General features: G+C 30.2%; 1 protein-coding gene across 2 annotated transcripts; it reads right to left on the bottom strand.

Annotated features, from left to right (window-relative positions):
• Nucleotides 1-11,293: 11,293 nt before the first annotated feature.
• LOC101268640 (protein NRT1/ PTR FAMILY 4.4-like) lies at nt 11,294-14,880 on the bottom strand. Of its 2 annotated transcripts, none has more exons than XM_004250673.5 (5): nt 14,663-14,880; nt 14,365-14,582; nt 13,863-14,294; nt 12,945-13,063; nt 11,294-12,229 (listed from the first exon to the last, which is right to left on the bottom strand). In XM_004250673.5, exons 1-5 carry the CDS (start codon nt 14,811-14,813, stop codon nt 11,368-11,370), a joined length of 1,782 nt encoding a protein of 593 aa, XP_004250721.1. In that variant the 5' UTR covers nt 14,814-14,880; the 3' UTR covers nt 11,294-11,367. The 2 variants fall into 2 exon arrangements, with proteins under 2 accessions (XP_004250721.1, XP_069147490.1); XM_069291389.1 differs by having other exon boundaries at nt 14,365-14,574; nt 14,663-14,838.
• Nucleotides 14,881-25,722: the final 10,842 nt, after the last annotated feature.

Genomic DNA, 25,722 nt, shown 5'->3' with positions numbered 1-25,722 from the left:
TTTGCATTAGCATTTTAAAGACACAATTACCTTAAAAACTCTTTCTATATATTTTTCGCCATAATTGTGGAGAATATTTTATACAATACATGTTATTTTAATACACCAAATCAAAAAATAATCTATTTAAATAACTAACGCAAACATTACTAATACATTCTATTCAGCATTATTCTTATACACTCTATCAAATTATTCCTAATATTATAATCAAGAAGATGAAGAGACACAAAAATGAGAGTTCTCTTTTATTCTCCCAGAATTATATTCAAGTGTCAATAATAAGAGCACGTGTGCCTCTAGATGGTCAAGTGTTAGTGGTAAGATTGAGAGATTCATTTTGTGGACATCCATAAAAATGATATATATTCATAATACTCTCCGTTGGACATCCAGAGATTGTGTTTCTCCTTAAAATCTTTTAGTACACATTATTTACTGTCTCGTTAAAAAGTTTCAAAAGAAAACCAAATGGGACAAAACCTCACGAAGAAAGAAAAAGTGCAACTCCTACTTTATTCACCTTAATAAAACAATTGCATAATATCTCAAAAGCAATTAATTTTTGAGTGTGTCTGGTACGAAGGAAAATGTTCTTTATGAAAAATATTTTCTTGAAAAATAAATGAACTACTAACTTATTTTCTCATGTTTGGTTGGTGAGTAGAAAATATTTTCTGAAAAATATATTTTAATGTTTAATTGGTAAATGAAAAATACTTTTCAGATAATATCTTCAATTTTTTCCTAAGACTAAAAACTGATTATTTAGGAATATGATTTCTTATCAAAAATCAACCCTGATAATTAATCTAGGTACCGACCCTCGACACCCAAACTAGAACAAGACCTTAATGACCGTTTCAAAATCGACCCTGAGCTCTGACACAAGACCTGACCCAAAGTTTCGAACCAGGAATTTTTTTTTATAAAAAAAGTTGATGGGGTGGTAGGGACCTGTGGGGCTGGGTGGGTAAGGGGTAGGATGGCATAAAAAAAATTTAAAATTTAAAATATTGTTTCCAACAACATGTTTTTTTAAAAAATAATTGACGAGAATGGTGGGGGGTGGCGCCTACGGGTGAGGTATCGTGGGGTATATAGTTCCACATCACTCAACGGTGTTTAATAAGAACAAATTATGGGTTGTTCAATGATTCAATAGGAAAATAGTATAATTGAGGTACTTGAGGGGAAAAACCCAACAAGTTTAGAAATTTGTCTATGTATTTGGCCAAAAGAAAAATAGGTTCTTCGTTTTAAAACAGAGAGAGTACCATTTATGCCTAATCTTATCCCAAAGGAATTGGAGTTTCAAGTTAAGTTAGTTAAAAGGTTCTACGGTCTAATTACACATGCTATAAAAAGATATTGTAAAGACTGTTCATCTTGTCAATTCCATGTAATAATTTTAAAATAAGAGAATTTATCTTGAAAAAAGAAGAGGCAACATAGAAGAAAAAGAGAAGCAACTCAATTGAAAAGGTAGAATGGTGTTGTTTATTTTGAACTTGTAAGGATAGTTATTCAGTCATAAACATTCATATTGTTATTGTTTTATTGGTGAGGAAGTAACAATTGTAACATATAAGAATTTATATTCTTTGAGTGTTGTTGGGACAATTAGATTTAGCTTTGAGTTGATGTACCAGAGTTAGTCGCTTAAATTATAGAGTTATAATGTAAAATCACTCCTTGAAGTTAGTGGAGGTTTCTGAAAATTCTACATAATGTAGGTCGTGTCTTTTATTTAATTGAGAATTGAAGTTTTCAAGGTAACTTAAGTGTTATTTATAATCTATTCAAGTACGACTCGAGGAACCAGGTTCCTACAAGTATTTGTTTGTCCTTAGTTTTATATCAATTGATATCAGAGCAGATTTATACATTAAGATTTTACACCTTTTAAAAATCTTATAACTATTCCACCAACATCTTAGGATGGTTCTTCACAAACTACACCACCATTTTTTAGCACACAATATTATAATGGTGGAAGAACATGTAAGAATTATTATTAATTATTTCTTACTTATGATCCAAGTTTACTTGTAATTCAAGTAATACCATAAATAATATTTACTAAGGAATATATCTTGTTCGTACATTGATTACTTGATGGATGTATCAGATTAAGTCTAGAACAGATAAATAAATCGAAAAAATTAGAGATAAACACAGGAGATATGAATAGACCTAGTACGTCAAGAGTTAAAACCCCAGATAATAGTCCCAGAAATAGTCCTAGAGTTAGTTCTAGGAGAACACCACCAACTTATTATACAGAGAGCTATCAACAATCAGATAGAAATAATGCAATATGGAACAGTAGATTAAATAAAAATTGGACACCTAAACCAGCAAATGAACAATACAATTTTTTAGATTTAGATTGTGTCGCAGATATAAATAAAGCAATATTAATATGGATAGGAAATATGTCTAAACAGTTAATAGACAATAAAATAGAAACAGCAAAAACACCAAGATACATAGAAAGAACATTTGTAGGAACAACAAAATTATGGATAGAAAATCTACCCTCGGAAAGTTTAGAAGTACTTAGGAATGATAAGAAAATGGATGGATCTGCATCAGCAACAAATATAGATATACTAGATAAATATGAATCAGCAATAAGAAATGAATTTGGAAGCATGACTACAGATATAAGAGAACAAAATAGAGAAAAAATAATAAATAGACAACTTATGACAAAATTAGCTATATGTAAAATGTGTTACTTAGAAGAATATACTTGCGCATTTAAAGAATATTATTACAAAGCTAAATACAATTTAGACGAAGCAAAAGAAATAAGAAAACAATATTATACAAAATTACCAGAACCATTTAGTACAAACGTAATAAAGGATTGGAATAATGAAGGAATGATAGATACTTTAGGATCTAGAATAAAATTTTTAAATCAATGGTTCATACAACTATGTGAAAACCAAAAAGAAAAATTAAAAATGGAAAAAGTACTAAATAAAAATTTATCATGTTGCAAAAATAAAATAGCACCACAATTTGGATGCACAACTAAAAAACAAAAATCTAAAAGATATAAAAATTATAGAAAAAAGAAATCTATATATAAATATAAACAACCAAGACGAAGGTATTATGTAAAAAACTATAAAATAAAAAGACCATACAGACCGAAAAGAAAGATATCCCAATGTACTTGTTATAATTGTGGAAAGATAGGACACATAGCTAAAGATTGTAAATTACCCAAAAATCCAAAAAGAAAACAGATAGCAGAATTAATTATAGATAATGAAAAATATATGCAAATAGAGTACATAGATTATGAATTAAGTGAAAATGATAGTATATATGAAGTATCAGATATAGAAACTGAGAATGAAGAAGAAAATATTAACATAGATAATAATGAAACAGATGAAGAAATATAATGTCTGAAAATGAAATAAAAATAATATCTAAGGAAGAATATCAAAATGAAGAATCATCAGAACAGAAAATTATATTTGATAATACGATATTTGAACAAATAAAAGGAAAAGAATTAGATTTAAGTGTTGAAAAAGTATTAGAAATACCTATTTTAAGAAATTTGTTTAAAAGACAAAAAGAAGAATACTATGTAGTTAGCCAAAAAGAACATATCATAGATTGCAAATACACAAGAGGAAAAGCATATATACCTATAATAAATAAAAGAATGATAAACAAAGAAATACAAGATATAAAAGCTAAATCACCAATAAAATATGTACATTTAGGAGGAACAGAAATATTAATAAAAGCCTGCTTTAGAGAAGGAATAGATACACCTATAGAAATATATTTAGCAGATGATAGAATTATACACCCTATAGAAAAAAGCGTAATTAGTGCAGTAAAAGGAAACTTGATATATCAAAAATTTAAATTTACAATAAGTGCTAATTATACAGTATCATTAACAGATAAAAACATAGATAGATCATTAGTTCTATATTGGAAAATGTCTGGAATAGAACTAGCACCAGGAAGCAAATTATTTACAGCAAGATGTAAAAATTTATATATACTAACAACAAAGCATAAAATAACAGCAAAAAATAAAATTAACAAAATAAAAATAGAAAATCCTTTTGAAAAAATAATTACTGTAATAGACAATAATGACTATAGCTATAAAGAAATTGATATAGAAGAAGATTTAGAGATAGTAAAAGAAAGATTAAGCACTTCAAGCGTACCAAATACATTGACAAGAGCTACCTCATCAAGGATGAGTACATCTAAAAGAAAATATGAAATTCCACAAAGCCTATTAGATAAAGAAGAAATAACACCATATCATTATTTCATAACAGGAATAATAGACCAAAGAAAATATAAAATATTAATAAATACAGGACAAGAAGAAAATTATATAACAAGAGAGTTAGTATTAGAAGAAGAAATTATAAGAACAGGACATACATGCCCTGGACTACCTAGTGAGATAGTAAACACGAATGAAGAAACAACAGAAAAAGAAAATTTTTATCTATTTGTATTCCTAGAAATTCTATTTGTGATTTCATAATTTCTGTTTTTCTTTTACTCAAACTTATACCTGCATTTTTTACTATATGTATAAATTTTTCCAATAATCTTATATGTTCATCTTGTGTTCTAGAATATAATAATATGTCATCTATATATACAATACAGTTTTCTAGCTGGTTAAAACAGTTATCCATAAAATGTTGGAATCTACCTGGTGCATTTTTATATCCAAAAGGTAAAACATTCCATTCATAGAAACCTTGCGGTACTGTGAATGCTGTTAATTGTTTAGATTCTTCTTCTAGTTTTAGGTGGTAAAATCCTGATTTGCAGTCAAATTTACTGAAATAATTATATCCTTGTATTTGTCTTATTTTTAGTATTTTGTTTGGTATTGGATAATTGTATGTTTTGGTTTTAGCATTTAGATTACGATAATCTATGACCATTCTACTTTTACCTCTTTTTTGTTCACTATGTTTTATTACTATAAATGCTGGACTTGTATGTTTACTATTGCTTTTTTGTATGTAATTATTTTCTAACAATTCATTTATATGTATTTTAAATTCTTCTAGATCATCAAAGTTATATTTTAATGGTTTTTGTGTTATTATACTATTTTCATCTATTAATTCAATTTTTACTTTTGTCTTATGTTTTTCCCATCCTTGTAATGGATGAATATCAGCCATATGTAGAAAGAAATAATTTTATTTTTGTCGTGTTGCGTCGGCTATAAAAAGCCAAATTGTATAAAAATCGTGAAGTAAATAGTTTGTCGGCCAATCATGTAAAAAGTTTGTCGGCCAATTATATAAAGTAGTAATAGTAAGTATTTTGTTTTCTTGTGTCGGCCGAATAAAGAGAGGCCATGTGTAAAGTATGTGTCGGCCACTTTTGGCCAAAAGTTTGTAAATTTTGTGTATAAATAGAGGAGCTTTCCTCATAAATAAAACACACCTTTGGTCCTCCCTGCACTCATTATAGTTATCACATATTCTCTACATTAATTTCATTGCTAACGGTTCTGGTAACATTAAGTTAGGGAAAGAAAGTCGAAACAAATTTACAACTAACGGTTCCTCTTCTCTCTATGATGATGTCTTCCACATCAGATATGTACCCCTAGAGATCTCTATAAAAGATTATCATGTCCAAGATCTTGATATTATGTATTAAAGTATTTAATCATACATGTGGTATCAAAGCTTGGATTGTATGAACTGACAATCTTCATGTATAAAACATTGGCATATGAAAAATTTTGCAACGAAACTAAATCAAGTAATCAACGCACAAAGACATAAAGACTATTACACTGAATCTCTTGTTCCCAAATAAGTTTTCTTCACCGCATCAGTGAACCATTCCCTTGTGTAATGGTGTGTAAGTATTGTTTGAACTTTAAAGAATTTTTTTTATATAAGTCGGCAAAATTGAAGTAAAGTATTATCCATGTGTAATTTTAAGGGGTCAATATATCCTATCCGGTTTGATCGGTTTGGGCTTCCGTATGTGAGGAAACGCTACTTTGTTCTTCACAATTTTAACATTTTCATAATGTAATAACTATGTTCTTTTTAGATTTTGCAATAAATTAAAGTGGTTGTTATACTAAGCAATAAATAATATGTGTGTACTTAGTGCAATATAGTTTGTTAATCACCAAAGTGGTCAAACTAGAGAAATTAATGTTTACACATTCAATATTTATGATCACTTGACATATGTGGATTAGTACAATTCATTATTTTTTGGCATATTCATTATCTCAAGAGAGTCTGGGTCTGGCTTTCAACTCGATAAATGTATTATGTTTTTATAGTTTGTTAATTAACAAAGTGGCCAAATTAAAACGTATAAAATTATTCATATGCACATAATTTTATGATATTATGTAAGCGTTTGTATTTATATAGTTTGTTAGTCACCAAAGTGGTCAGACTAACGTCTACACATATCATATTTATTATCACTTAATACATGTATTATGTTTCTATAGTTTGTTAGTTACCAAAGTAGCCAATCTAAAATGTATAAAATTATTCACATGCATAAAATTTTATGATATTATGTGTGATATGTATTCATATAGTTTGTTAGTCACCAAAGTGGTCAAACTAGAGAAAATAAAGTCTACACATATCATATTTATGATCACTTGATGCATGTATTATGTTTCTATAGTTTGTTAATCATCAAAGTGGTCAAACTAAAATGTTTAAAATTATTCACATGCACAAAATTTATGAGATTATATATGCATTTGTATTCATATAGTTTGTTAGTCACCAAAGTGGCCAGACTAGTTTGGTTAATAAAAAAATTGCACTCATAAAATTGTCATTTACCTATGAAGGTTAATTAAATGCCTATATATTGAAAAAATAAATAGAAAATTGACTTTCACTATTTTTAGAACCTAAAGTTTTTTACCAAAGTGAATCCATCATTCTATGAATAGTGAAAATTATGAGGTGAATTGATATTTTAGTCGAACATATATTGTATATCCAAAGATTCCGTATATGTTTGATTAAAAATATTGAATCACCTATTAAAGGTAAAAATAACATTTAAATTACGATAATGTATCTTAGTATCTACCCAAAGGAAACTTGTGATTCGTTTTATTGATTTACTAAATTCACACTATTTTATGATTTTGTGAGCATGTATATTTATTTTGCATTTATTCCTCTTCATTCACTTGCTTCTTCTGTTATTGTGTTCAACGGATTAAACTTCTCTGAATGACATGAATAAGTCCAGTTCCTCTTAGGTGTGATGAATTTTGACTTAGCTACAAATCTACTGTCATTACTGATAAGAGTAGTGAGAATGAGTCGTGGGAGCGCTCTAATAGATTAGTCTTATGTTCATGCGAATGATTGTTGCTAACAACATTAAGAGTACTATTTCACAAACAGAAAGTGACAGAAAATAACTGATGTTTGTGGAAGAAAGTTTTTGTTCTACTGATAAGTCTCTCGCTGGTATACTGATGAATGAGTTCACGACCATGAAGTTTTATGGGTTGCATAGTATGCAAAATCATATCATCCATTGCAGCAAGACTTCAGACCTTGAGGATGAAAGTGGATGATACCTTCTTGGTTCAGTTTATTTTGAATTCATTATCTTTTGAGTATGGACCATTCCAAATTTGACTATAACACTGTTAAGGATAAGTGGGATGTTAGCAAATTGTCCAGTATGCTTATTTAAGAGGAGTCAAGACTTAAGAAACAAGTAGCTCATTCTATTAACCTCATGAATCAAAGGGCTGGTAAAGGACTTAAAAGTGAAAGCCAAAAAATTTTTGAAAAAATAAGGCACCTGCTAAAGTTTCACAGGATGCTCATAAGAAACTCAAGGCTGATGTATGTCATTTTTGTAAATAAAAAAAAGGACACTATCTGAAAGATTGCCTGAAACATAAAGATTGATTTGAAAAGAAAGGTATATTTAGTACTCTTGTATGTTTCAAATCAATTTAGTAGAAGTTCCTAATAATATTTGGTGGCTTGAATATGATGCAACTACTTATGTATCTATTAGGTTGCAGGGATTCACTACGATCCAAACTATAAATTCAAATAAGAAATTCATGTTCATGGGAAATAGCATAAAGGTCAAAATTGAAGGGATAGAGACTTATCGTTTGATCTTGGAGACTGGACATGACCTTGATCTATTACAAACTCTTTATGCTTCTTCAATTTTTAGAAATTTGATTTCTCTTTCAAGACATGATGTTTTTGGGTTTGATTAATTTTTTACTATTCATCAAAATATTAGAATTAAATGTAGTTCACTTAATGAAACTTTTGCTTATTTGTGGCATAAATGTTTGGGTCAAGTATCCAAAGAAAGACTAAAAAAAAGGTTAGTAACGAATGAGATTCTTCCGAATCTGAATTTAATTGATCTTGATATATGTTTAGACTGCGTTACAGGAAAGCAAACCAAGAATACCAAGAAAGGTATCACAATGATCACTCAACTTCTTGAAATTATACACACTGATATTTGCGGACCCTTTGATGTTCCATCTTTTTGGTGGAGAAAAATATTTTATCACATTTATCTATTATTCACTTTATGGGTTTATTTATTTGTTGAAAGAAAAAAAATCTCAAGTAGCGGACGCTTTCAAAGTGTACGTTAAAGAGGTTGAAAGACAATTACATAAGAAAGTGAAAATCATTAGGTCAGATAGAGGTGGTGAATATTATGAAAATTACAATGAATCAGAACAATGTCTAGGTTCATTTGCAAAATTCCTTGAGAATGGTTAAGTTGGTAGGAGTGTTGAATGACAAAGTGTGAAAATTAATGAGGTAAGGATAAATATTTCATTACCCATGAATGCACCTACTTCCGCACCAATCACAAGTGTTGTTCCTCTTTTTGAGAGCACTTTGACAATGTTGAACAACATTTGGGTGAAACACTTTAAGAAGGAACTAACTCACAAGTATCTGATGCAAATGAACCAGAAACAATGTCATTAAGAAAATCGATCATTTCAGATGATTATGTGATTTATTTGCAAAAGTCACATTTTGACATTGAAACTAATAAAGATTCGATTTCATTTTCACATGCCATAAAAAATAACGAGTCTGATAAATGGATTGATGTCATGAATGAAGAGTTAAAACCATGGAATACAACTAAGTCTAGGATCTCGTTCAATTACAAGACGATTCTAAAAGAATCGGGTGTAGATGGGTCTTCAAGACCAAACACGATTCAAATGATAATATTGAATAATATAAAATTAGACTTGTTTTCAAGGGATACACTCAAAAAGGAGACATTGATTAGAAAGAGACAGTTTCACCGGTTTCAAAGAAAGACTCATTAAGAACTATTTTGTATTCGATATCTCATTATGATTTAGAGTTACATCAAATAGATGTGAAAACTGTCTTTCTTAATGGACCTCAAGGAGGATGTTTATATGGACCAACTTGAGAATTTTGAAATTAAATGAAAAGATCAAATGGTGTGTAAACTAAAGAAGTCATTATATGAACTTAAACAAGTCTCATGATAATGGTATATAAAGTTTAATGATACCATGTCATCTTTTGGATTTAAAGAAATTACCATTGATCGATGCATATACCAAAAGATCACTGGAAGTAAGTTTATATTTTAGTATTGTATGTTGATGACATTTTACTTGCTGCTAATGATTTATGCATATTGCGTGAGACAAAGACTTTCTCTATGAACTTTGAAATAAAAGATATGGGTGAGACATCTTATGTGATAGGGATAAAAATATTTTGTAATAGATCTCAAGGATTAGTAAGACTGTCTCAAAAAGGTCATATTGAAAGAGTTCTAGAAAGATTTAACATGAACAATTGCTCAGTAGAAATAGTTCCTATTAAAAAAAAAAAGAAGGACAAACTTAATTTCATGCAATGCCCAAAGAATGATGTAGAATGAAAGAAAACGAAATCAATTCCTTAATCTTCTATGTTGAATGTTTGATGTATGTTCTAACTTGCACACGACCGTATATAAGTTTTGTGGTTGGAATGCTAGAAAGATATCAAAATAATCCTGAAATTGATCATTGAAAAACTGCAAAGAAAGTTTGTGTTATGTTATGAAACCACAATTCATACAATATAGATGTAGTACTTTATTTCAGAACTTGGGGTTGTCCACAACATCACCAAGCAGCTGAAAATTTATTGTGATAATACTGCAGCAATATTCTTCTCCAAGAATGATAAGTACTCCAAGTATGTCAAACATATGAAATTAAAGTATTTTACTATCAAGGAAGAAGTTCAAAAAGAAAGAGTATTGAATATTAGAACAGACCTCATAATTGCAGATCCGTTAACAAAGGTCTTACAAACAAAGACATGTAAAGAACATGTTCAAAGAATGCATCTCGGTTGTACTTATGATTGATACATTTATGATATTTTACACTCTGAGCTCAAATTTTGTTTCTGATATATACATTAATGAATATCTTGTTTCTCATAATGATGTACACTTTATTGTTTTGAGATATAACAAGATAAGTTTCAATGAGACATTATTGTGGACCGTAATTTTATATATTTTTATAGCTTATGGACCTAGTATGATAAGTTGTTAATGTAGTAGTATGTGGAAGGAAATATATAACTTCAAATTTATGTACAACCATCATAACTCATATTATTAGTTTGTTATATTGTGATATATATGATGGACATTATAGAAGAGATTTATTGTATGCACAACATTTTTTGTTAATATTAATGTTATATGGTCACTGGGTTAAGTGGGAGAATGTAAGAATTGTTATTAATTATTTCTTACTTATGACCAAAATTTACTTGTAATCCAAGTGATACCATAAATAATATTTAATAAGGAATAAATCTCGTCCGTACATTGGTTACTTGATGGACGTACCAAATTAAGTCATAACCTGTATAAATTGGTCATCCCTCCATCCATTAGGATTATCTCATATTCTCTATATTAATTTCATTGCAGACGGATATGGTAACATAAAGTTAGGACAAGGAGGTAGAAACCATTTTATGACTAACGCTTCCGCTTCTCTCTATGATGATGTCGTCTGCATCACGTATGTACCCCTAATGGTTTCTATGTAAAATTATGTGTTTAAGATCCTGATATTAAGTATTAAAGAATTTAATCTTACCGAACAAGATGATGAATCATAAACAATCAATATATTGGATACACAGAAATACTATTTTAAAGAAATGAAAGAGAACTGGAAAGATCAATCCAACTTTATCAACTTCTATTGCTTTATATTACTATAGTTAGTAGCTTAATTCCTCAATTACATATACCTCAATTTGGGTTCTCAGAGTCATGTCCTTCTGCTTGTGGTTCATGTAGTGGAACAACAGGTAACAGAGATGGATTATAGGAATACCATCTGGAGCAGAAAACATAGTTAATGAAGTTAACAAGGCTAAGAGAAGCCAGTAGCCAATAAAAAAGATCTAGCCTATTCTTGTTGAGATCATTATTATTTAACCACCCACCTCCATCTGAAGTAGAAGTTATTCTGTTAACTAATGAAACTAATATGGAGCTCAAATAAAATCCAAATGAGTATGAACAATACGTCATGGCGGTTAAGAATGACTGCATCCCTTCTAGAGATTGTTTATAGAAGAACTCTATAAGTCCCACTGCAGTAAACATCTCTGATAGCCCATAAATAATGAATTGTGGGACTATCCAGAAAATCGACAGTATCCTGTTCTGGTTCATTGCGTAGTCTCTTCTCTTGTTTTCGACTAGAGCAGCACAAACCATGGAGAATGTAGCAATAAAAAGGCCAATGCCAACTCTTTGTAAAGGTGTGATCCCTGAATCATTGCCCGTGAACTTTCGGATCACGGGGACTAATGCTATTTCATAAAGAGGGACCAAAAATATTAGCATGAAATAAGGTATGGATTGAAGGGAAGCTGGAGGGATCGTGAAGTTGTGGGTTAAGCGTGTGTTCATTATAGTTGCCTGTTGTACTGAAAAGGTTTGGAGTTGAGCTAAGATTGTGTTGAAGATTATGGTGCAAGCAAAGATAGGAACAACTGAGATTAATATTTTTACTTGCTCCACTTGAGATACTGTGCATAATCTCCAGGGGCTTTCACTTGTACTTCTTCCATTGTCTATTTTGATGCATGCCTTGTCTAAGAACCTACATTGCATTTTCAGAGAGAATGTAGAAATTTAGAAGGAAAAAAGAAAAGTGTGTTATATACCTATTTTAGCTTATTACTATATATATAAAAAGAAACATATACTCCATGCGTTTCTTTTTATGTCATTCTTTTTTATAAATAATTTGTTCATAATATTTTCCATTTTATCAAATCAATGCATAAATTATCATATATCTGATTAATTACTCTCTTTATTCACTTTTATCTTAATTTTTGTTTAAAAAAAAGAAGAAATCTCAACAAACAAATTAAAAATAAAAGATCAAGAAAAAATAAAAAATAATCTTGAAAGTTGAAGCTTTAACAAAAACTTTAAAAAATTTTAGATTAATAGGTGAAAAATTTTGGCTCAAAAAATAAAGTAAAAAATTTAAATAGTCATCAAATACATTTTAATTTTTGAAATCTAGCATATTCATAATTTATTCAAAAGTTGACTTAAGAAAATATTAAATAAGGATAGAATGATAAACTTATTTAATTTTTTAATATAAAATATAAAAAGAAACAGACAGAGTTTAAAAATACTTTTAAAAAAACCCATTGACATTTTAAAAAAATAATTAAATTATAGAATAATTCATAATTTCAAAAGTACCCATTAATAACAGCTAAGCCAAAAATATAAAAAATTGAACACACAAAATTTAGATGATGTATCTGGTTGACTAATAAATGATGGTATAGCACCTGAATTTATCCGTGTGGATGAGCGTGCCATCCTGTGGCACAATGCATTGGCTTCCATGAAGCATCTTCAAATTTGAAGGGCAGCTCTCCTTTCTTTTAGTGATTGCAGCCACAAAAACCTTGGATAACAGATTACCAAATTTCTAGTCAAAATTAAAAGGTGTGTTTGTGACACATAAATTGAGACAGAAAAAACATATCTCTACATTATAGAACATTTATTAGAATAAAATTCATCACCTTTCAATCGAGATATAAAATAGTCTAAAAGGGACCACGACAAGTGTACATATATATATGCAAGAAAATTCGTATTGTTACATGACTTGTAAAGTAAAAAAGAAAAAGAGGAAAGACGTTCCATATCCTAACTTCCTTGTAAAGCTAAATGAACAGACATACTAGAAAGAAGAAAAAACAAAAGCTAAGTGATACAAAACCTTTTAACAAATGGACAAATCATTCATAGAAAAAAAACAATGAAACACGAGCAATAATTGATACTTTATAAAAACGGAAATTATGCTTAACTATACCTTAGAATCAGGATTAATGACAAATAAATATTTTCTAAGCCATTTAATTTATGCTTATTCATATTTTATTACATGATATAAAGTAAAGACCTGTCTTTTTTTAACATAAAGTTCATACTAGTTACTCCTTCCGTTCGATTATAGTTTGACTCGGTATGGAGTTTAAGAAAAGAAAGACAAATACTTTCTTCCAAAGGAATAATAGAAATTTGTATGAGTGGAAATCATTTATATTAAGGGTAAATAAACATTTTATAGTTAAATTGTTATTTAATATAGAAATGTGTCATTCTTTTTTAAAAGGACCGAAAAGTAAGTCACATGACAGTGAATGATTAGATTTGTAGATGTGGAAAAGGAGATGAAAAAAAAAGGGATGTACTTGGGCAATTGGTGTGAATATACTTCCTCCGGGTGGTGTGTTCCTATAAACAAGTGTTCCGGAAAGGAAAATGATCAACCCAAAGACCATGGAAGCCGCAGAAACACCAAATCCAACGTCCATTCCGTAACGAGTTTGGACCCAAACAACAAGTGTTAGAGCAAGAAGCTCCCCAGCACAGAAGGCAAAATAGGCAAAGTTGAAGTAAGTAGAAAGTTTCTTTGAATCCTGTTTCTTAAATTGGTCAGCCCCATGAGAAATTATATTTGGTTTTAAACAACCGCTACCTAAAGCAACCAAGTATAGCGCCACAAAGAATATCATAGCTTTATATCCCTTTACTTTCAAGCACTTTCCATTGCTCAACATCATGTCACACTTTGGCGGTCTTAGTTGTTGAACATGTGCTTGCACTGCCAATAGAATAAACCCCTGTCAAATATGCACATTATAAGACGAGCAACAAAAGATCACAAGACATAATATCTGTAGTACTACTTACAGAGAGCTCGACGAAGCCAAAAATGAACATAGTCCAGAAACTACCAAGATAAGAATCAGAGAGAAAGCCACCAAAAAGGGAGAGGAGAAAAACAGTTCCAATGAAATTTGTTACTATGTTTGCTGACTTTGAGAGAGGGAAGTGCATCTCATTGAAGACGTACGTTATAAGATTATTCCCAACTGCTGCAATCGCCATCATTTCAAATGCCTGAAGGCCTGCGTAATGTATTATCAGCAAAATAAACAGATTAAAAAGGAAAGTAAGTCATTCTTTTTCTAAAATTTAATCGACTTACATAATACAAAGATGGCAGCAGTCATGCCACCATGTTTGTTAGGTTTGCAAGGTCTTCCTCTCCAATCGACAGGGATTTTCTGTGTCGCAGACGCCATGGACACTGCAGATTCTCTTTTCGATTTATTTTTTCTTGTCTCCTCTCTATCCATCAACTCAATCTACTCTTTGTTTCTCAAAGTTGCAAGTGAATTTCACCTCCAATTTATATTTGCATCTTTTTGATTACTTTCTTTTTGTTAATTATATTAGTTGATCCTCTAGTGCTAATGGTGTGGTCCACATACCATATACTATATTATGGCTTCCAGCGCACTCACTGCCACATTTTGTTATTTTTTTTGTCTAGGCCTTGAATTAAGGTGGGGACTATACATGAGCATAGTTTCACACACTACAAAAGAAATTGTTGCCACTAATTACGTACCACCAGGGTCAAAGGATATACCCATTCATCAACTTGAAAAGACTAATTTAGTGTTCATTCTAGTATCAAACACTAAACTGATATATTATTTTTTAAAAAATAACAATTGACGTTAACATAAATGTTATATCTAGCTATATGGTAAGAATTTCATAAAGAAACGAAAAGACACACAAAAAACAACTTCTAAGGAAGGGATATATGGTGCCTAAAAGTCCAAATCTGGTCCGAAATGAGAAATAACGACGGCAAAATGTTGGTTGCAACCAGTCCTTATAGCTTCCGTCGCAAAAACTTAACAACGACGGAGTCAAACATCTAGTCGTGAAACGTCTGTAGCGACGGTAAAAAAGCTAGTCGTTATATTACATTTAGAGACGACATAACCAGTGGCATACCCAAAATTTTAGTTAAGGAGGTTCAGAAGAAAGTAAGCATGCTAATAGTGTTGACAAATTTAACGAGTCAATTTAGATATAAACGGATTAAATCATGTATGAGTCGGCTTAACTTAAATATTTTTATTAAAAAGTTTATTAAGTATATACTAACGTTTACTTGCAAATCAAATTCTTTTATTGAAATTTTAGTATGTATTAATTTAATATTTTAAATAAACCCATAAATTTACAATATAAACCTATTTGAAAAGCTTTGACAGTCTTAATCAAAAAAAAAAAGTTGTCAAAGAACACCTCCGCCGGGATTCAATCTCAGCTAAAATGCATGGGCCTAAACCTGCTTAATCGCTGCACTATGTACTAATTTTATGTTGAGGGGGTTGAACATTTAGTATATATATGTATATCGTAAACTTTATCCTATATGTACATGAGTTCGGAGCCTAAAGAGTATAAAATATTGACAAAAATTTTAAAATGGTATATTAAATTTTATATTAATCAAAACGGTAAAATCGCTGTATCAACAGCGACTTACCCCAGCGGAAAAAGCAAAATCGCTGCTTCAACAGCGATTTTGCAAAATGTGATTTGTTTTTTAAAAAAAAATGCTGCCAAGGCAGCGATTAAATTTTTTTTTTTTAAAAAAAATAAGGTAAATCGCTGTCAAGGCAGCGATTTTTCAAAAAAATAATATGAAAATCGCTGCTGCGGCAGCGATTTCAAGAAAATAAAATTTTTCTTTTAAAATGGCTGCCTAGGCAGCTATTTAACATTTTAAAAAAATTAACATATTTAATAAAAAAAAGTTTTTGCAAATTGTTAAATCGCTGCCTATGCAGCGATTTTATAAAAAAATTCATAAAATCGCTGCCAAGGCAGCGATTTAACATTTTGTAAAAAAAATAATTTAAATATGTTAAATTGTTTACAAAATCACTGCCAAGGCAACGATTTAACATTTTTTTTAAAAAAAAATTCTGAAATCACTGCCTAGAAAGCGATTTTCAAAAAAAAATTAAAAAAAATGTTAAAGCAACGATTTTATATATAAAAAAAGTTATAATATTTTTTGAAATTCAAATATATAGCTTATAAGAAAATATACATTATTTTAAAAAAATTAAGAATAATTAAGGTAACAAATATATTTTCTTTCTAAAAAAGATATTATATTGAATTTAAATTTATTTAATGTTTGAATTCAAATATAATTCTAAATTCATATATATATATATATATATATATATATATATATATATATATATATATATATATATATATATATAATTTAAAGATAATCACATGTCAACTTAAAAAAAAAGGTGATATGCCAAATTCTTACAAAAATATTAAAACATTTTACAAAAATTCACATGCATTTATAAAAAATTGTGTCAATTCACATGCAAATAGTGTCAAAGTCACATTACATTTTTATTTTGTTATAAATAAATTGACTGAATTATATTTTACAGGTAAATAGTGTAATTTTTATTTTGTTATAAATTGATTGAATATTCACATGCAAATAGTGTAGTTTTTATTTTATTATGGATTGATTGAATTAATATGTAAATAGTATAGTTTTTGTTTTATTATAAATTGTTGAATACAGTTCACGTGTAAATAGTATCAACATTTTTACTTGTTATAAATTGATGAATTGTTCATTCATATTGCATTGTACTTTTTCAATTTTCCAACAATCTTAAAAGTCTTGCTATTTTTCTAATTTTCTAAAGTTTTTAAAAGCCTTTTCTTTATAAGGTGAGTTTGAATTTTTATTTATTTTAATTAATTTTATACTTTTATATGATATTGTTGATATATTCAATCTTTTGATACTTATATTAATGTTAATATTTCTTTTTATTTTTTGTGTATAAATATCATCCGTCAAATGTATACGCACATCCTGGTCCAGTAGAGCATGATGTATTAAATATCAAGTTCATCATCGTTCTGAAGGAATTTGGAATGGTAGCATAAAAGAAGAGAGGTCTTGCTTATATACGCGTCGTGGTGATATTTAATTTTAGCAATATATAAAATTCATCCATTACATTCTCGCATCCGTCAATATTTTAAAAATTGTAGATTTAAAGGAATTCTTGATGTAGGATGTGTGCCATATGACTCCGGATTAATTTCTGCTTTAATTGAAAGGTGGCGTCCAGAAACTCATATTTTTCACATGCGAACTGGCGAGACTACCATAACTTTACAAGATATTGAAATTTTATTCGGAATGGTAGTAGATGGTAGTCCTATAATTTTAAATGGAGCTGATTCTTTAGGGATTATAGGTGGACAAGAAATGATATTTGAATTAACAGGATGGTTACCCGATACTAGTTATTTTTCTGGTGTTAGTAGATTGTTAACATATAAATTGATTGATTATGTTGAAGGTTTGGATGGTATTAATGATCACTCAACTGAGCATGAAGTGCAACAAAGATTTAGATTATATTTATTATGGTTATATGGTGGATCAATATTTCCGGATAAATCTAATAATAAAATTAATGTGGACATTTTGATTGACATGAGAAATTTAGATTTAATGTCAACTCAAGCATGGGGATCAGCCGTATTATCATATTTGTATAATTGTTTATGCCGTGCATCAATGAAAAAATCAAATGAAGTTTGTGGATTTCTCTCTTTAGTGCAGGTGTACATATTTTTTAATTAAATTTTTTTTATATACTAGTAATATGCACTTTTAAATTTAAGTGCATTATAAGTAATGGTGAACTTATTTATTGTAGATTTGGACATGGGAAAGAATTATTCCCCTGCAACCATTGCCAAAGCCTCTAGGACCAATCAACTTGAGGCTTCAACTGCGCTTGCACGTAAATGGACGCGACGTAAAAATCATCAAAATGAGGCACGAACTGTAATCGATGTGATTAGGGATGTACTAGATAATTTAACTGATGAACAGGTATTTAATATTATTAGTATCTTAAACTATTCATATTTTTATTTCATTTTAAATAAAAATATGTTTGGTAGATCTTTAAATGAGGCACTTATGTTTCACTACCCAAGAAAATTATGTGAATAAAATGACATATACATAGATTCTTGTTAGGTCCTTAAAAGTAAAATATGTTATGACACAATGGTACAAAAAAATTATTTGGTAATATTGTTCATTTTCACGTACATATTTTTTTTTTGCCAATGTTGTTTTTATAATTATCTTACTTAATTATTTTTTATAGTTTATTTGACAACCTTATTCAGAAGATGTTATTAATGGATTGCCTGAGTGGTGTCGGTCAGGACAACGCGTCTAGATGGCACAGGTGCCACTAATTTATGGAATTTATCATGAGTGGCACATGGTTGATCGTGTTGTGAGACAGTTCAGTTATTTACAACATATTCCTGGACCGTGTGCCCAATTTTCCGAATATCATTTTAAGCGTGATAAACGATCCAAAATAAAACAAGAAGATATAGATGCATTTAACTACACACAATATTTATGGAAAAAAAGTCAAAACCATATATTTCGACCTCCATTTGTAATAAGTGATCAAACAGATTACTTTCGTTGGTACATGAGGCATCCCCGCATGGTCATTGGAAATCCACAACATGTTGTACGGGTATCAACACATGGCAGGAAGACATGAGGCATTATTATGTATATTATGTAAATTTTAAATTAGTATGTCAAACTTTAATACTTCTTTTGTTATTAATATTTGTTTATTCATCATAGGCTAGGGGTCATGAAATGCAGTATCGTCGAGCTCGGATGATTGAAAATGATGAAAATTAATCTAATGAAATGAGACAATATGCAAAAGAAGTCGCTCGTATTTCAATGGAGTCAATGAATGCGGCCTTCCAGGGAACGTGATTGAGCTTTGATCCTGAATACAATCCTCCCACTCAATACGATGAACATCACCAGTACAAGTATCTCGTCGATCACGACAAACAACACCGAGAAAGGGTGCACGTCGAGGTAGAAGGACCACTGGTGAAACAGTTGATTTTTCTGCAGGGCCCTCTAACACTAATTGGTCACGCCCGAGCCTTATTATCCCACGTTTGATTTTTCTACAGGACCCTCTAACACTAATGTTAATTTTTCTAGTCAACAAACAGTTGGTTTTGTAACTCCACAGGTTCCAATATCTGATTTTGCGCAATTTAGTGGATCTCAATATGGTATTCCACAAGGTATGCGTGAATTTCCTATACATAATTCTCCATTTAGTGATAGATTGAATTTTTCGAATGTAAGTATGATAATTTTCATACAATTTTTTTTAACTTTTTATAATTTTTTTAAATTTTATTGCATGTTTATTTGATTATATTATATTGTATTGTATTATAGGTAACTGTGTCCGATGATTCAAGATTTAATGCAGAGGCTTCACAAAATTTAGTTTTTAATAGACAAAATCCACCTCGGAGAACATCTAGGCTACACAAATCAACTAGATGTGGAAGGCAGTCACAATCAAAATGAGGAAGATTTTGAAAATGAAGATGTAAAAGATTCAAATTCAGAAGAATAATTTTTATGCACCTTTATTCTAAAAGGCTGAAGATTCGAATTTTGAAATATGTAAATTTTGTTGTTTCGTGCAAGTTTGAACAAAGTAATGAGATTCTTTTTTTTTAATGTTTGAACAAGTTTATAGGATTTAATTTTCTTTATGTCATAGGTCAAATCAATACTTTTTATGTTAGGTCAAATCATTACTTTTTAATAGAGTTCAAATCAATAATATAATAATAATATAAAGATAATATACTTACAATATTTACAATGCAGCAAAACAAATTAAATTCATGTCAAAAAATAAATATAAAAGATATATCATAATATTAATAACAAGATAATAAAAATACATTAACCTTAAAAACATAGACAAAGTATTTAAAATCGAGTAGAACATCGTGCCTTTGTGTGACTTGTCTCCTTACAAACACTACATTTTCTAGTCATGTGAGCTGGAGCTATATCCATATCATTCTTAAGTCGGCTTCTTACTTGCTACCACTTGTCCGCAAATATTCAACATTTGCAATTAAATTAAAAGGAGCTGGTGGCCAATAAATTTCATCACCCACTGGGTTAAATGTCTCAGTGTATGTTCGTTTTTAATATTTTGCACTGTAGTATTTACTTACATAAGATTTTGGTTCGATTCCGCGAAGTCCACAAAATTTAATGGCATAGAACAAGGCATATGATAGTTTCTCCATTTTCCACAAGAACATTTCTTACCTTTTGCAGTAACCTTGTGGACATTTCCACCTTCACCATCATGAGCAAAAGTAAAAATTTCAAAAATTCCATCACATGTGTTGTAAGTCATCATATTTGTGTGCCCTTGAGCTCATTGATAATAATCATTAAATTTTTTATCTATCGCAAAAGGCCATGATATATTACTTTGAAGTAATGCAATTGCAAGATTGTTTCTTTCGACGAAACGATCAACGAGAGCTTTGAACGTCATTCGAACCATGGCAGTCACATGAAGCCCTCGAGCTTTTTTCAATAAATTGTTATATGACTCAGACACATTTGTCTTCATGGCACCCCATCTACGACCACCATCCTTATACATTGTCCATTTCTTCAAAGGAAATTCATTTAACCATTCATATGCTACAGGAGACAATGTTTTGATTTGTTGCATACGTTGCACAAACTTTTCTCGTGATGCTCAGTAGCAGCCAACCACATTAGTTTTTTGAGGTCACTATTTACAAATTTTTTATTAAAATTTGCTTCTAAGTGTCGAACACAAAATCTATGATATGTGTTGGGTGGACTCAATCAATCATAAGATTGAACGCACTGCAAGATTACTTGATGACGGTCAGAAATAAGACCAATTCCTTGACATTCACAAACTACATGTGTCCATAATAACTTGAGGAACCATGACCAAGACTCAAAACTCTCACGTGCAACTAAAGCATATGCCAGTGAAAAAAAAATTCCATTCGCATCAATTCCAACTGTAATTAACAATTTGATATCATACAAATCATAAAGATGTGTGCCGTCGATAGAAATGACCGGCCTACAACTTTTGAAACCATCAATGCTCTGTTTAAAAGCCCAAAAAAGAAATTTAAAAATTTGCTCACCTTGCATTGTTGTAGAATGATTCTCCCACTCAATAATAGTGCCTGGATTGAATAATTGTAGTGCAGCCATGTATCGAGGTAATGCCTTAAATAAACTTTCAAAATCACCATAAACCATTCGAAATGCTTTTCTTCGACCTTTTTGTGCTTTTCTATAACTAGGAGTATAGTGATGCTTTCCATTGATAATTTCACAGATCATCTTAATATTTATGTCTGGATTTTGAATAACATATGGTATTGATGAAGTGACAATCATGTTATCATTCAAATTGAAATGATCCTCCTTATAGTTATCTGTAAGACAAGTATGCGGTTCAACCATTTTTCCTGTCTTCCACATACCGCTTGAAATCTCTCTAAATCGAATCATCCAATCACACCTTAACTCATGACGCTTGCAAATAACTTTCCAACTTTTACGCTTGGTTTGATCACAAAGAAATTCTTTTTTAATAGCAAGACTATATGATCTTACTGCAGATTTCATTTGCATCTTATTCATAAATAACATACTTAGGTGCATATACAAATTAAATTAATCAACATGAAATAAATAAATAAATAATAAATAAATAAATAAACAACTATAAAATATTTAGCTTTCAACAATCGAACCTGACTGGATATGTTTGGGATTGTTTGAATTCCAAAGTGTCGTTCGAATGGAACCGTCATCTCTCGTGCAGATAAAATCTTATGCATTTTCTTCAGTGTGGTCTAAGTATGGAATCGTTGTAGCATTATAGTTAATACTTTGATCTTCAACGGATGCATTAGGTGCACTATCCACATTATCATCATCGTCGTCATACATATCATCATTGTCTGTTAATTCATGCTCGGAAGGTTCATCATTGTGCAACTCACTAACTCGTTCATCACCCATGACATTATTATTTACAATTTGTGTACAATAATTCACTGCATTTTGAATTTGATCATACCTATAAAAATAATAATATAAAATATATTACATATAAGAAAAATAGTTTTTAAGAAATAAGAAAACATTACTTTATTTACCTATTAGTTGAATCCGATGAGAAAAAATTCAAATGACTGAAATTTTGGCTAGACTCTCCCCTAATACCACACTTCAGTTAGAAATAATGATCTCTTGAAGTAATGATCATGAGTGTATATATATAACAGTTTATGAAATCGCTACGTGAAAAGCAATATTTAAAAATACTAAAAAAAATGAAATCTCTATCATGGCAGCGATTTTTAATTATTTTTTTTAAAAAGCGCTGCCTAGGCAGCGATTTTCAATTTTCTTTATTTTTTAAAATAAGGAAAATCGCCGCCAAGGCAGCATTTTTTAATTTTTTTTTAAATCGCTGCCACAGTAGCTATTTCCCTATTTAAAATTTTATTTTACAAAATCGTAGCGATTTAAATTATTTTTTTTGAAATCGCTGCTGTGGCAGCGATTTTCTTATTTTTTTATATGGCAGTGATTTACCTTATTTTTTAAAAAAAAAATTGTTAATTTTTTTTTTTAAAATTGCTGCCTTGGCAGCGATTTTTTTTTTTAAAATGACATTTTACAAAATCGCTGTAGAGGTAGCGATTTTGCTTTTTCCGGTGGGGTAAGTCGTTGTTGATGCAGCGATTTTACCGTTTTGGTTAATATAAATTTTTATATACCGTTTTGAAATATTTGTTAATATTTTGTACCCTTTAGACTTCGGATTCATATGTACAGTATTCTCACTCCATGTGAATCTGCCCCCTGGACATAACTCGTCCCAAATAGATGTTCTACATTGATGAGGAGTATTCATTTTCTTGTTGTTAAACCTCTTTCGTGACAAACAACTAATTGGTCCACTATTATACTTTATAGACTAGCAATTAACTAGTCCTAGATATACTTTAGAAACTAGAAACTACCTGGTTCAAGATTATACTTAAGGTACGAACAATTACCTAGTCCTAGATTGATCATTAGAGATGAATAATTACTTGGTCTTAGATGATCACTACAAAAAAAATACCTTAACCGTGGGGGTTTCAAAGCGGAGGCTAGTTGTAACCCCCACAAATTACCCTAACAACAGGGGTTTGATAACTCATGGAAAATAAAAGTAAGTAGCGAAATTTAAAATCCCCAAAAAAATTTAATTAAATAGCGGGATTTAAATACCTGCTATCTCAAAATATAATTTTTATTTCAAAATATAAATAATATATTTTTAATTCATAAAATATAAAACACTCGCAACTTTTGAAAATAGATAATTTAATAAATAGCTATTTTTAACTTAACTACAAAATACAAAGAAAAAACAAAACACAGCTTTTGGAAACTTCAAAATTACTCTCTTAGTGTCACACTTTTCTCACCGCCGCACTTCTCTACAACGGCACTTCTCCACCGTCTACATCGCACTTCTCCGCCGTCTACTTCGGCACTTCTCTACAGTGGCACGTCTCCTTACAACTCTGTAAACTTCAGCTACTCACCAAATTCAAAATGGGATATGTGTTCTAAGGTAATGTTTTCCACTTCTCATCTCTTTGAATAATGAATCTACCTCACATTTTTGGATTTTCTCATATGAATCTTCACAAACTGTACAAATTATTGGTTGTATTTACTAGGTAAGTTTACTTTTTGGCTGTTTGTATTGATGCATAGAGGTAGAATTAGGTTAACTTTGTTATATTCTTCATGGATGAAAATTCAAAATATCAAATTTGGTCATGTATTTTGTTGTAGAATTAGGTTTATTTTGTTATAATTTTGGTGATTCTACAGATTCTTCGAGACATTCTGTGTCTGCAGATTTTTTGGGGCCACTTGTCTAAAATGGTGTCTCTAACAAGTGCCTTGTTGCTTCTTGAAATTTGGAGTTGTCGTCTCCATATATCCTTTTCTTTATGCTGGAGTAAGGTCTATATAGTTTCCCCTTTGTTTGTTAATTAATTCTTTTTTAGCTGTTAAATGTGCCCTCAATGTTCACATATCTCTGTATACTTGTATTAATACATTATATTCTTATTTGGAACTGAAATTAACAGGAGAGCTTCTAGATCTTCAGGGATAAAAAAAGTTGAGGTACTCTTTCATTTGCTTAGATCACTATAATTTCTCAGTGGTTAGGCCCCTAAGGAAATAGTTGAGGCCTCAAGTTCATCTGATGCTTATGCTTAAAATCAACTGTAACAGTACTAAATAAAGATAAATAGACATTTACTCTCAGTGAATGTTCTTAGTGTTGGTGGTGATATTTTCTTCAGAATAATACTAGGATTGCACAAGTATAGTTGCATACATTTCAAACAGAGAATGTTTGGCAAGTGCTAGAATGAACTTCTAATTTTAATTGAATTTATGCTTTTATAAAAAATCAAATTGATGAATAAAATCAATTCTTAACTGAAAATTTCGTTGATGATTCGATCCGGGGGGAAAAGGCTCGAACATCTTTTGAACCTAGAAACACAATTATGGTTGCCAAACTATGACAGTTCCGAGGAGAGAATCAAGAGGCTTGGATAGTTCAAGCTATACATTATTTCGATTTTTATAAAATTGAGGAAGATCAAAAGCTTAATGTGGTGTCGCTCTACCTTGATGGTGAAGCATTACAATGGTACCCGTGATTATTTAGGAATAATCAATTAAGTGATTGGTTGAATTTTGCTGATAAGATGAAAATTCGATTTAAACAGAAATGATATGAGTCTGCGGCAGAGTGAAGCGCCAATCTCGAACAGGTAACCTACGTGACTGAGTACCAAAATCGTTGTGAGGATATTTTGTCGAGCTTTGGTAAGTTTGATGTACTCTTCCCAGGCCACACATATGTTCATCCATGTTGGAGCAACAGAACTAACTCTCTTATATCGTAATATCATGACCAATCATAATGCAAAAGCAATACAAATGTGTGTGATTAGTTGTCCGATAGATACAAAGATTCATATTCTCTCTCAGTCTCGCTATGCTCAGCAAGCTTAGTGAACTTTTCATTCTAGATGGGTATGTCGAGTCAAGTACACGGTGTGCTATTATATATGTATCTTTTACAATATTAGTAATGTAGCAACTTTCTGCAACAGGTAAAATAAATG

This window comes from Solanum lycopersicum, chromosome 11 (genome assembly GCF_036512215.1).
Source record: "Solanum lycopersicum chromosome 11, SLM_r2.1".
NCBI lineage: Eukaryota > Viridiplantae > Streptophyta > Magnoliopsida > Solanales > Solanaceae > Solanum > Solanum lycopersicum.
This window is presented reverse-complemented; position numbering and strand designations above follow the sequence as displayed.